Source organism: Solanum verrucosum, unplaced genomic scaffold (assembly GCF_900185275.1).
Source record: "Solanum verrucosum unplaced genomic scaffold, falcon-dt-bn FXZP01000205.1, whole genome shotgun sequence".
Taxonomy (NCBI): Eukaryota; Viridiplantae; Streptophyta; class Magnoliopsida; order Solanales; family Solanaceae; genus Solanum; species Solanum verrucosum.
Genome location: NW_026019950.1, coordinates 1,944,257 through 1,956,253, shown reverse-complemented (window position 1 = coordinate 1,956,253; position 11,997 = coordinate 1,944,257). Strand labels below are relative to the sequence as shown.

General features: G+C 27.6%; 1 protein-coding gene across 1 annotated transcript; it reads right to left on the bottom strand.

The window, feature by feature from the left end:
* Positions 1-212: 212 nt before the first annotated feature.
* LOC125813696 (heavy metal-associated isoprenylated plant protein 7-like) lies at positions 213-2,232 on the bottom strand. The gene is made up of 5 exons (XM_049493149.1): positions 2,040-2,232; positions 1,735-1,939; positions 1,448-1,653; positions 1,169-1,259; positions 213-928 (listed from the first exon to the last, which is right to left on the bottom strand). Exons 1-5 carry the CDS (start codon positions 2,046-2,048, stop codon positions 438-440), a joined length of 1,002 nt encoding a protein of 333 aa, XP_049349106.1. The 5' UTR covers positions 2,049-2,232; the 3' UTR covers positions 213-437.
* Between the last annotated feature and the right edge of the window lie 9,765 nt (positions 2,233-11,997).

Here is an 11,997-nt window from a genome sequence, read left to right as displayed (position 1 = left end):
ATAATTATTGACATAGTGAGTTTATCATTTTACTCCTATTAATTATAAAGTTGATGACTAAAAAATTAAAATTTTCAAGAAATTCTACCTTTTCCAAAGTAATTAATTGAGGGTATGATAGGTAAAATTATTTTGTCCTTTCTTGATTTGTCAAAATTGACAAGTAATTAGAGATAACTATAAAAAAAAAATAGACAAATAATTAAGGACAGAGGAAGTATTATATAATAAGAAGATTATATAATTAAAAAACCCATGAAAAAGGTACAAAGTGCTCACAAAATTCTCTAGTCTTTTTGGCTGCAAGGCCTCCACAGACAGGGCCACATGTAGAGCACAACCATAAACAACAACTTAAGAGAAAATAGCCATGGACATTTCCCATGTGACCATAACTCCATTCTTTCCACATATACCCTTTTCATGTTCTTCCTAATTTACATCACAGAACATGCATTGGGGTTCTCATCACTAAACATTTGTGGGTTCTCATCACTAAACATTTGTGGAGGGTAAGGATTATACATTTCATGTGATGCATATATTTGAGGGTAAAGATGGTAATTTGGCTGCTGTGGGTAATAGTAGTAAAACTCATTCTTCTTCATTTCTAGTTTTGGATCTTCTTGAACACCAACCTCTTTATTTGCAGCTCCTTCCGAAGGAGCTGCAGCAGTGACGGCGGAGGCACTGTCTCCGCCGTCAGCCTTTTTCTCTCCTTCCTCTGCTTTTTTCGCGTCTTTTTCACCTTCCTCTGTTTTCTTCTCTTCTTTAGGTTTCTCCTCTTCTTTCTTTTCTGGTTCTACTTTCACTATAACTGCCCTTTTCCCTGTTCTCCTGCTTACATAATCCACCAGCTGTGTTGCCTCAAAAACCCCTTTTACTGTCACTTGTGAGTTCTTTAAATCTGGCTCTGCATTCTCCACACCTTTAAACCAAAAAAAAAATAAATCAAGATTTTCAAATTTTAGACAACAGATTCTAAAGATTCCTCAATTAATTTAACAAAATGTATTTGTATTTGAAAAGAATCTAAAAGAATGATTATATTATTCTTAATTAAAGACTACAGAGAATATAGAATCCTTAAAAAATTAAAGTACTTATTATAGAGATCCGAAAAAGGGAAAAGAAAAAAGAATGATTTTTGTAAGCAAAAAAATTAAACCTTTCATTTTCTGTATACGCCTTTTGATTTCTTGAGCACAAGCTTCACAATGCATGTGGACTTTCAGAACTACAGTAATCACTTGAGGAGGCTACAGAAACAAAAACAGATATATCATATTTAATCAAAATTGCCTAAAAAACAAACAAACAAACAAAAACCCAGAAAGGAAAAAGACTAAAGAGAGGAAAAGTATCATAAAAAGAAACAAAAACTCGCGTGAGAATCCATAAATAAAAAAAAGGAAAAGAAAGGCGAGATTTAATTAATTAAATAAACCTCCTCTTTTTTCTCTTCTGGTTTAGCAATTTCTTTCTCCTCCGGCTTCTTAGCCTCTTCCGCCGGCGGTTTTGGGATCGGAGACAGAAGCTCAACTTTACGGTGGCTCTTTTTTTGAACTCTTTCAAGAACCTTCAATGGATCTGCTTTTTCCCCTTTCACCACCACTTTATGACTCTTACAATCCGTTAAAACATCCTCAACTCCTACATAAATAAATAAATTTCCAAATTTTTCAAACACCCAAAAAAAACAGAGTATGCTAAGTCTTTAAAATTCAACATTACCTTGAAATCCTTTAAGTGATTTACGAACTTTACGAGCACATCCTTCACAATGCATGTAAACTCTCAAAACAATTTCTTGAGGCGGCGGTGGAGGAGCCGGTGCTTCCTCTGTTTTCTTCTCCTCTGTTTTTTCATCACTTTTTGGAGCATCCTCTTTCTTCTCTTCCTCTGTTTTCTTCACTTCTTCTATAGGTTTCTTCTCTTCCTATAATCCAAAATAAAAAACCCAAAAATCAGAAATCTCAAACAACAAACAAGAAAATGAAGAAGAAAGTGGAGTTTCGCAAAGCAGAGCAAAAGCAAACCTCGCCCATTGATGTTCTTGGATAAGCTTATGCAGAGAGAGACTCAACTCAGAACTCAGTTTGTTTTTCTCTCTCTTTTTGTTTATGTTATGGTGAGTGTTGTTATTCTCAAGAAAAGGTTAATAGTGATGACAACAGAGATTATCTACAAGGCGCTCACTCACTAGTCACTTGCTTTTTATCCCACATCGATGCACAACTGGCGTAGCTTTTATATATAAAAGGGTTGGCACGTGCGAAGGACACTAACCTTATTACTGAATTAACACTGTTCCAGAACATTACAGAGTTTCTATTTTGGTGTTCTTTGTGTGGTGCTAGTTACGTGTTCATTTTTCTCACTACAACATTTATTTATATTACTAGTGGATTTTGATTATTTTATTTTCTAGTTTATATTATATATACTTTTACCCCCCATTTGATTTTTGAAAAATTAAAAATCTAAAATGTTTGAGAATTTAAAAATATTGGAAGATGAAAATCTGGTCAAATTTCATAATCAAACAATTATTTGAAGATTAGATTTTTAGAATCTGGTCAAATTTTTTGGTCAAATAAACATTTGGAGATGATTTTCAGAAGTCACTCTTAAAATAATGTTCAAACGCTAGTTAAATTATCTAGAACTGATTTTTCATAGTTTTGGGAAAATAATAATAATTATATTTGTTCTTATTATTTGAAATTGAGTAACTTTTAATGATTTTTAACAATATTATTTGATGAATCGCTTGAGTGTCAAATATTTTTCTATGATCAAATCGATATTGTCATCACTTATAAGATAAGTGCGTGAATATATTTCATTGAACTATTCTAACAAAAGCGCATCTCAGAAGCAATTTTTCAAACTCTTGATTCTTAAAGAAAATTGTAATACCCGATAATATGTTTAGGCTATAGTAAAAAATTGAATGACAAATTTAGATTAATATTTATTTTTTTTAGAAATTTGGGCAAGTAAAATATATTAATTTTAGACGTTGATAGTTCTTATAATTGTATAATATAATTTGAACGATATAACGGCGAATACAAAATTATTTACTTGTATTGTAAATAAAAATCAAAGAATTTTAAATAGTACTTTCTCCGTTCAACAATAGTTGTTCAGTATACTATTTTAGGATGTCCAACAATACTTGTCAACTTTATGAAATTAATGGATAATTTGAGACTTAGTTCCTAATTACCATTATCATTAATTATATCATTTCTCTATTCTATTTTTCAAGACATTGTATGTATTATATTCAAATGGTGACATAGTAAAATTATTCTTCTATGTATAATTTCTTAAAAAATGCGCAAAATAAATAATTGACAAATATTGTTAGACAACTGGAGTACTTAGGACTTCTAAAGGTATCACAAATTTTAAATAGTTTTCCTAATTTTGAAATAAAAAATATATATGTGATTCATCAAATATAATTGGCACGGATATTTACAACATTTGGTACGTTTAAGATGCGGGAAAATGCAGCCAAATTCAATGGATGCACCTTGTCGATGTCAAAAATCATTGGACTCAAGAAAGTTTTGTGTGATTGTGTATTGTTTTTTTTATATATATATATATATATATATATATATATATATATTTCTTTTGGGAGGGGGAACGTTGTTTAAAGTGAAAGAAAATAAATTATAATCACAAAAAATATGAAAGAAACACAATTTTATTTATCAAGATTGTGAGTACAAATCTGTTGATCCATTGATTCTACTCTCCTATGATTTATCCATAATTCGAGAGCCGTTGGTGACATATTTCTCGAACTAAGATGATTTGGATGACCTTTTTATGAATATTCCATAAATTTACGAAATATTCGAGATTTCAATCTCTTTATGTAATTTTTGAGATGCACTGATATTTTATGATTTATCTAAAAAAACCATTCCATGGTCAACACAAAGTTTTACTAATTTAAATTCGCACATTTTAAAACTATTTATAAGATAATATTCTTAATAAAAACAATTCAAAATTTTTAATTAAAGAAGAAATCTTAATTATTTCATCACGATTCGGTGGACTCATGTGATATTTAATTAAAGTAGTAAATATAGTTATTCAAAGACTACAACTAAATTGAAGTGGACCACTAGATAGATTTCTTATATGATTATCAATTGGATTGTCTCATTCTATATGTTAGGATTAGGCAAAGTATCTAGAGTTAAAAATGTAATTTGACTCTCATATTGTATTAATAGCAAAGCAATATTAAGTACTCACAAATTCTCTATTTTAAATTATGTGGTATTTTCCGTTTTTAGAATTCTTAATTATATAAATTCAGAATATTTTTTTTAAAGAAGTATCATTTCATTCTATTGATATGAGAAAATTTGAACTTATAGTATTTTATATATATAATTATTAAATATTTAAAATATAATTTAAAAATGTTAAATTAATCTAGCCTATTTTAGCTTGAAAAATTAGTCAAATAGCATTTCAGAAATTAAAAAATATATATAAATTGAAATAGAATGAGTAACATTTTGATAATTTAGTGCTTTTACCATATTAAAAGTTGTAAAACAGAATAATGTTAAACATTTTAGGATTATGTTTAGACTTCACTTTTTTCAAAAATAAAATAAAAATGAAAATCATAGATTGAAAATTTGTGTAAATTTTTGTAATCAAAAACTTGAAATCGTAATCTCAAATCACATGCCAAATGTCTACTACAAGTAGTGTTCTTTTTACTTCGTTTTTTTTCTCCTTTTGTTATCTCCTTATCAATTTCAAATCTCATATGAATTGATACTTTGTTTCTTTCCCCTTTTGTTATCTATCTACGTATCCTTAGTACTTAAATGTCTATCATAAAAGTAGAAAAATGATGTGAGAAGAAAGAATAAGTTAATGAGATAGCTAGTTAAATTTTATTTTTTACAATACAAAAGAGCCTAATAAATGGGAGTAGCCTCAAACTTATATGAAGTCTGAGATGACAGGCACTGTACAAAAGCCCACGTGGGCTGAAACTAAGTTATTACCCTCATCAATTGGCACTTCTTCCTAGTGGGCCCACCATTAAAATATCGTGATTTTGATTTATGATAAAAAAAATACTCCTTAACTTTGATTTATTAGTTGGTTATATTCTTATCGTTAAAATGAAATTATCTTTATTATTGCCTTCTGTTGAAAATATCAATTAGGTTATCCAAATTACTTTAGATGTATACTATTTGTAGAATTTCATTGCTTCCATGTGTTTCACCTCTTTATATTGTAATTTTTTCTAGTCAAGATCTTGACTCAACATTGGAGTAATTATAATATTATCTTGCCTTTATTTTCCCTATACAAAAAAATATTATTAATTAGAAAATAAAAAATAAAATAATGTTAATATTTCTTGTAAATATATTAAAAGAAAATAATTTTACATAAAATAAGATCAGGGTAAAGTAAATGACTTACTCCTAACTTTGCCCATTCAGGTAAAATATAAATGCGAATAATCGTGCAGATTTTATGTTATGCCATGTGTATATAGTGGTCCATATAGATTTTACAAGTTTTATTATTGACATAAATTTATACACTGGGAGGTACCTGAAAACAAATGTATTTTGTTAATTTAAGGGGACCACATAGTCTCAATCTGTACATTAATAATTAATTATTTGGTCCAAAAGTTTGTCAATTTTCTGAAACAATTATACTCTTCTGGGATCCATAGACACATTCATATTAAAATTTAATGCAAGTATATAATACTGAATAATATTTTGAAATCCACTAGGCAGTAGGCACTAGATGATCAAGGTATATAAAATTAACCATGTAGAATTACTATGTACAAAAGTTAATTTATTTTTCATATATTACCTGGAATAATTAACAAAATTTCTAACTTTGTCCTTGTCGATCAATAACAATGATACATGTATATTGTATTGTATGCTCGTTTGTTTGATTTGAGACACTAATCAGATAAAAATTAGGATATAGTGATGATTAAAAATGTATGTTAACATAAGACGTCTTTACAAGAGTATTATTGGAGACAATGCATGAGAATGATATGTTACTAGTTTTAACACAATGCTTAAACAGAATGAATTACGCAACTGAATATATATTAACAATTTACGCAAGCCAAGCATGCTTATCTAGCTATTAATATAACAGGTAACTGTTCGGATCAATCGTTTATCATCGTGTATCAAAAGTTATAGTTTATAGCAATAGCGCAATTTTATTAATTTTTTAACTAATTAAGCTCAACGGGTGGCATTAATGAATAATCCCACTCTCAACACACTTGTCCCATGCAATTTGTTTCTCTTAGTAATCGAACGCATAAAATTATTTGTTAGGATAAATCAAACACTTATCATCATGTTAAAAAATATACTTGATAACAGAAGTGCATGCAATTTTACTTCTACACTCACTAAACAAATATCGTGTTTGATCATTACTTCGATCTAGGCCACATAACCTCCTCATGAGCCTTTTTTCTTGTAAGAAGAATACTTGCGTTACTCAAGAGTAAGTAATTATGCACTTTTACTTTCTCAAGGGGGAGAGGGGGGGGGGGGGGGGAGTCCATGTTAGTTATTTTTACAAGCAATATCCTATTTTAGGATGATGATAGACTTGAAGAAGGTCAAACCTAGAGGTCACTTTCCTTCATTGAACCAATCGAAACATCAAACGTAGGCTTATGTAATGTTCTATTTTATTACTTCTTTCTTCTCAATTTATGTGATATAGTTTGATTTGACATAAAATTCAAGAAGACAAAGAAACACTTTTGAAATTTATGGCAAAAAAATGAGTCATAAATGTTTGTGTGGCTATAAATAATTTTATTAAAGATGAAAATGAATATTTTAAAATTAAATTATTACTAAATATAAGAATATTTCATTCTTCACGAGACGAACTAAACAGAAAAATGGGACATATAAATTGGAACAAATGAATTATAATTACTCTTCATAGTTCTAATTTGTATTTGAGACTTTGAGTTTAAGTAATTAATAGAGTAACTTAAAACTCTTCGCATTTACATGAATTTGGATGTCGTATGGAGAGAGTACGTAGTTAGCTTGTTAGTTAGTCCGAGTGTGAGTATATTTTAATTATGAATTTAAGTCATATATATACATTGTTAATATATATTTTTAATATATACTTTCAGTTACTCTAAAGATTTTTATAAATTTGCTAAAAGAAATGAATTTATAATCTTAAAAATAAATAGACGGATGCATGCTATAACATGAACTAGTGTATACTATCCCATGAAGTGATGTGTATTTTTCAAATCAACTTTTTACGCAAGATTATATTGGTAATTTAATTTATATCTAATCAATTTTATGGTAGGATAAAAGAAATTTCTCAACTACTTGTAATCGTCCATAGGAAAAAACTAAAAAAAATTACTATATATATGAGACTTTCTTAGTTTCAATCTATGTGATACTTTTTGTATTTTAAATTTCAAATAAGTCTTTCTTTTATCGTAATTATTCCACATATACGGTACTTCGTTCCTTTATAACTGAAATCATAATTAAAATTAAATGGTACTACAAAAAAAAGCTCAATTTGTGGCGGATAATTTGTGGGAGTTTTTAAAAATCCCACTAATAATTCATTTTGTGACGTTTTATTGTAACTCCTACAATATAAATCTTTTTGTGGTGGTTTTATTAAGGAGGTTAGAAAATCGCCACAATTTAATATATATATATATATATATATATATATATATATATAAACTCGGATGCCAAATCAATAATTATATTAATTTATATTTAATTTTGTTTGTCTTTTAATTGTATTTGAGCTTTTATAATACTTGCTGATTTTTTAAGGTGAAACATTTAATTAATAATTACTACTAATTAATAAAAATTAAAATTAAAAGTTTGTTTTATGCACTAAAAATATTATTTTATCTTTTATTTGAAGACAACCCAATTAATATTTATGTATCTCTCCCTCCAAAATATTAAAAAAATAAAAACCATAATTTCCCCCTAAAACCTTTCAAATAACCACTCCTTTTTCTCACCCATTCCCACCCATGACCCTTCCCACGTAAGACAAATACACACACTCACAAAATTCCCATTTCTTATTTCCCTTAATCCATTTTCTATCCGTAACCCCTCCCCTCTTCTCTTTTCCATTTTTGGTTCAATTTTTTTTTTAGTGTGTGATTTTGCTAAAAAAAATTAGCCTCTACAAAGTAAAAGGAGTGTAAATAATTGTTTGAATATGAAGGTAATTCTCTGTTATATAAGTTTGATGATTTATATTGGAATTTAAAATTAATATTAATATATTATTTATTTAATTTATAGGCATATTATATTTTACAAGTTGTTAAACTTAATGCTTCGATGCTTTTACCTGTTTCAGGAGTTATTTAAATTCTCATCACAGCGTAAAGTCATTTGTACCCAATCGTTGATTGATTTCTGGTAAGCCTCAATTTTATTTTTGTTTAGTTAAGGATTACATAATCATTTTATTCTTCATGGAATTTGACTATTACAAATTAAAGAAGAATTTTGCATATTAAATTGAGATTGATATCAATATAATTTTTGAAATCATGTATTCTTGTTCACTACGGTAAATTGTTGAAGTTAATTTTATTTTGGTAAATAAAAGGATAAAGTAAGGTCAAGGTGGAAGTCTGACATATAAATTAAAAGAAGTGAGAAATGATAGAACCAACGTGTTAAATAAAATGAACATCAATATATGATTTTGGAAAACATTAATCTAGTTTGTTCTTATGTAGGAATAATCATGAAGTCGTTATTATTCACATTATTAGTGTGTATAGTATGAGAGAATACTAAAGTAAATTTCTTTCATATCTTTTTTTTGTTTTTGTCAAACCAAAGCTTTATATGAATTTACTTTTAAAATGAATTGAATTTTAATTTTTTTAATCAAGATGTAGAAAGATATGTATTAATATATATTTATCTAATTATGTATATTGTTTTCATTGTTTCAGGTTGATGCGGAGATTGAACTTATTTCAGTTTGGATAAAAAGATTGGATGAAAACAACTTAAATCACCAAGCAAATGTTATAGATGTTTTTTTTTTCAATGTTTATTTGATGTGGATTTTAAAGGATTTAGAATTGTAATGTTGAAGTTATTATACACAAGTTTATATTACTTTTATTTGACATTAATTTGAATTTGTGAAGCTTATTAATATAGACATGTTTAATGAAATTTGATTTTTTTAGTAAAAGTATTTATTATTTCGAAGGCTTGATGTATATCAAATCACACATTAATTATTAAAATAAAATAATAATTTTATAAAACTCCACATATCTAATTATGTAAATATTAATCTAATGTTATGACATTTTTAACCCATGCAAATCTAATTTGTAAAATATTGAGATCATATTGTAAAGGTTCTAAACCGTCACAAATTAATACTTAAAACCTCCATAAATTCAAAAGTGATTTTGCGGGGGACGTCGTGGAGGTTTACTAAAACCGCTGCAAATATGCTCGTGGCAAGGGTAATTGAAGCGCTTTTAAAAGCCGCCACAATTTAATTTGTGGGATCCCTAAACCGCCATAAATTGACAAAATAACCCCCATAAATTGAACATTTTTTTGTAGTTTTAACTCTCAAAATTCGACCGTGCGGAGTATGAAATAGAGAAATAGACGCATCAATGTCTTTGCCTTGCATTGTGAAGACATGAATATGACTGTGAAAACAAAACGTTTGTTGATTGCATGCTTCCATGCAAAATGTGTAAGGCAATTAGGTATTATTTTCATACAAATCTCACATAAAAAATTGACCTTTTGCTATACTTTTTGCCTACAGCATGTATTGCCTTTTTCTGATAACTTCTTGCACGTATGTCCACCATAAAAACATGAGGAAAGAGATTTTTATGTGAGTTTTGATGTATATTAGATATTGATCTAGTTATATATAAAAAATTATTCACTAATACTAGAAATTGATCAATTTTCAATGGAACGTTTCATCAAAAATGTTTCTAATGAACTTCTCTTCATAAATTAAAATGGATTATGGTTTAAAATGCATAGGTAATTGAAAATCTTAGCTTCGTTTATATGATTTTCAATATTTTCACATTGGGCCAACTTGATTGATCTCTTCCCCAGAGATCTCAAACGAGAGAATCTTGAGAGATTCATTGACTTCTGTTATTGTCATGTACGATCCATATTAGATTTGATATAATTGTACGTTTATTTTGGGAAGCTATACAAATACTAGAGATCCTCTGACACTCAATTAGATTTTTTTTCAGGATCTCACTAGTATTGATAATAGATCGTAATTGATGTGCTTTAAGATGGTTTTTTCTTATCCTTCTTTCAGTAAGAAATCCGCTCTAAAATTATCGCTTTACTATATCTTATTTTATTCAAATTATAACTGATTATATGAGATAGAGAGCTTTGTGTTTTGTCAATTCATTCTTCCTTAATTGACTCCTCATAAGCTAATAAGATTACAAATTAAAGACCCCATATATTATTTCTTCGTTCGGTAGAAGCCTCTAGAAATTTAGTGATGTGGCATTCTTAGAATGCCAGGTGGCTATGACATGTCATGTCTGAGATTTCATTTGAAATTTGACTAAACATAGGAGCCAATATTATTATTGTCCAATGTAACATGACAAATTATTGGTCCTTAATTGTTTACATTATTCTTTGCGCTGTTTTATTTTATTTGTCTGATTTTGATTTGATACGAAATTTAAGAGAGTAAAAATAACTTTTAAATTTTGTGTTGGTTAAATTAAAAAAAATACTAAAATTTCTTTAATTTTGTAGTCTTCAGCTTGACATGTGAAAATTTATAATTAAAACATCTGCAAAACGAACTAAAAAAAAAGTAAAACAAACCAATGGAATACTAATTGTTTGTGATGGACTTTTTTTTTATATATATATTTTGTATATTGTAAAAGCCAAACTTTTATTCATTTGAAGATCTTTCTCCAAATGAAAAATACATTGTAGTAGAAGCAAAAAGAAATGTTGAAATATGATTTGGACCACTAATTTGGTAATAATTTCTTTCTATTATTAAAGTGTTATTTTTAATGCAACCTTTCTTTATTGATCATTACTTTGAAGAGAAACTACAAAAATTGAAGGTCCTACAACCTTTAAATGTTAATCATCATAGATTTGCTTCTGAATTCTAGATCAGATCAGATGGACTGATCCATAAAAGAAAAACAAAACATTATTAGCCAAAAAATGTTTTAATATAAATTAATTGAAATGAAAAGAAAAGTAACTATAGGCCTTTCTTACCATTTTCTTATTTTATTTTTGAGAATAGTCATTATTTTGGAGTTTCAAATTTTATAAGTGAAATTATAGTAGTATAGCACATTTGAAACTTGATAAGTGATGTAGCCACATACATCAAAGAGTGGTTGATGGAATATCCTTCATCAAAAAACTATACTAAGTATATAAATTAATTTTTATTTTACGTGCTTATATGTTAAAGTTTTATGTCTTTGGTGAAATTTCTAACTTTGTTCGTCATAATATTGAATTTGAAGATAGTAGCTATTTTTTCTTAATACAATAGCTGAAATTAAAAGTAGTTATTTGTGAATTTTACTCGACGCGTTGCTTTTAGCATGTTAATCGCAGTTTGAATTTTAGTAGTCAATTAATTGAAGAAAAAAAAAAGAATACAGGATATGTCAAAAATGAATATGAGAAATAAGTTCAAAACGCAGCAGTCGTTTAGTAAGAACTAAGAATACTAAACAATAAAAAGAATCCCTATTAAGAAATTCTTTCTTCCAAAAAAATATTAAAAACTTCACATGCATTTTTCACGTTGGTATTTTTAATATATTTAATTTAATGTAGTAGTAATATTATTTTATAACATCATATAAAA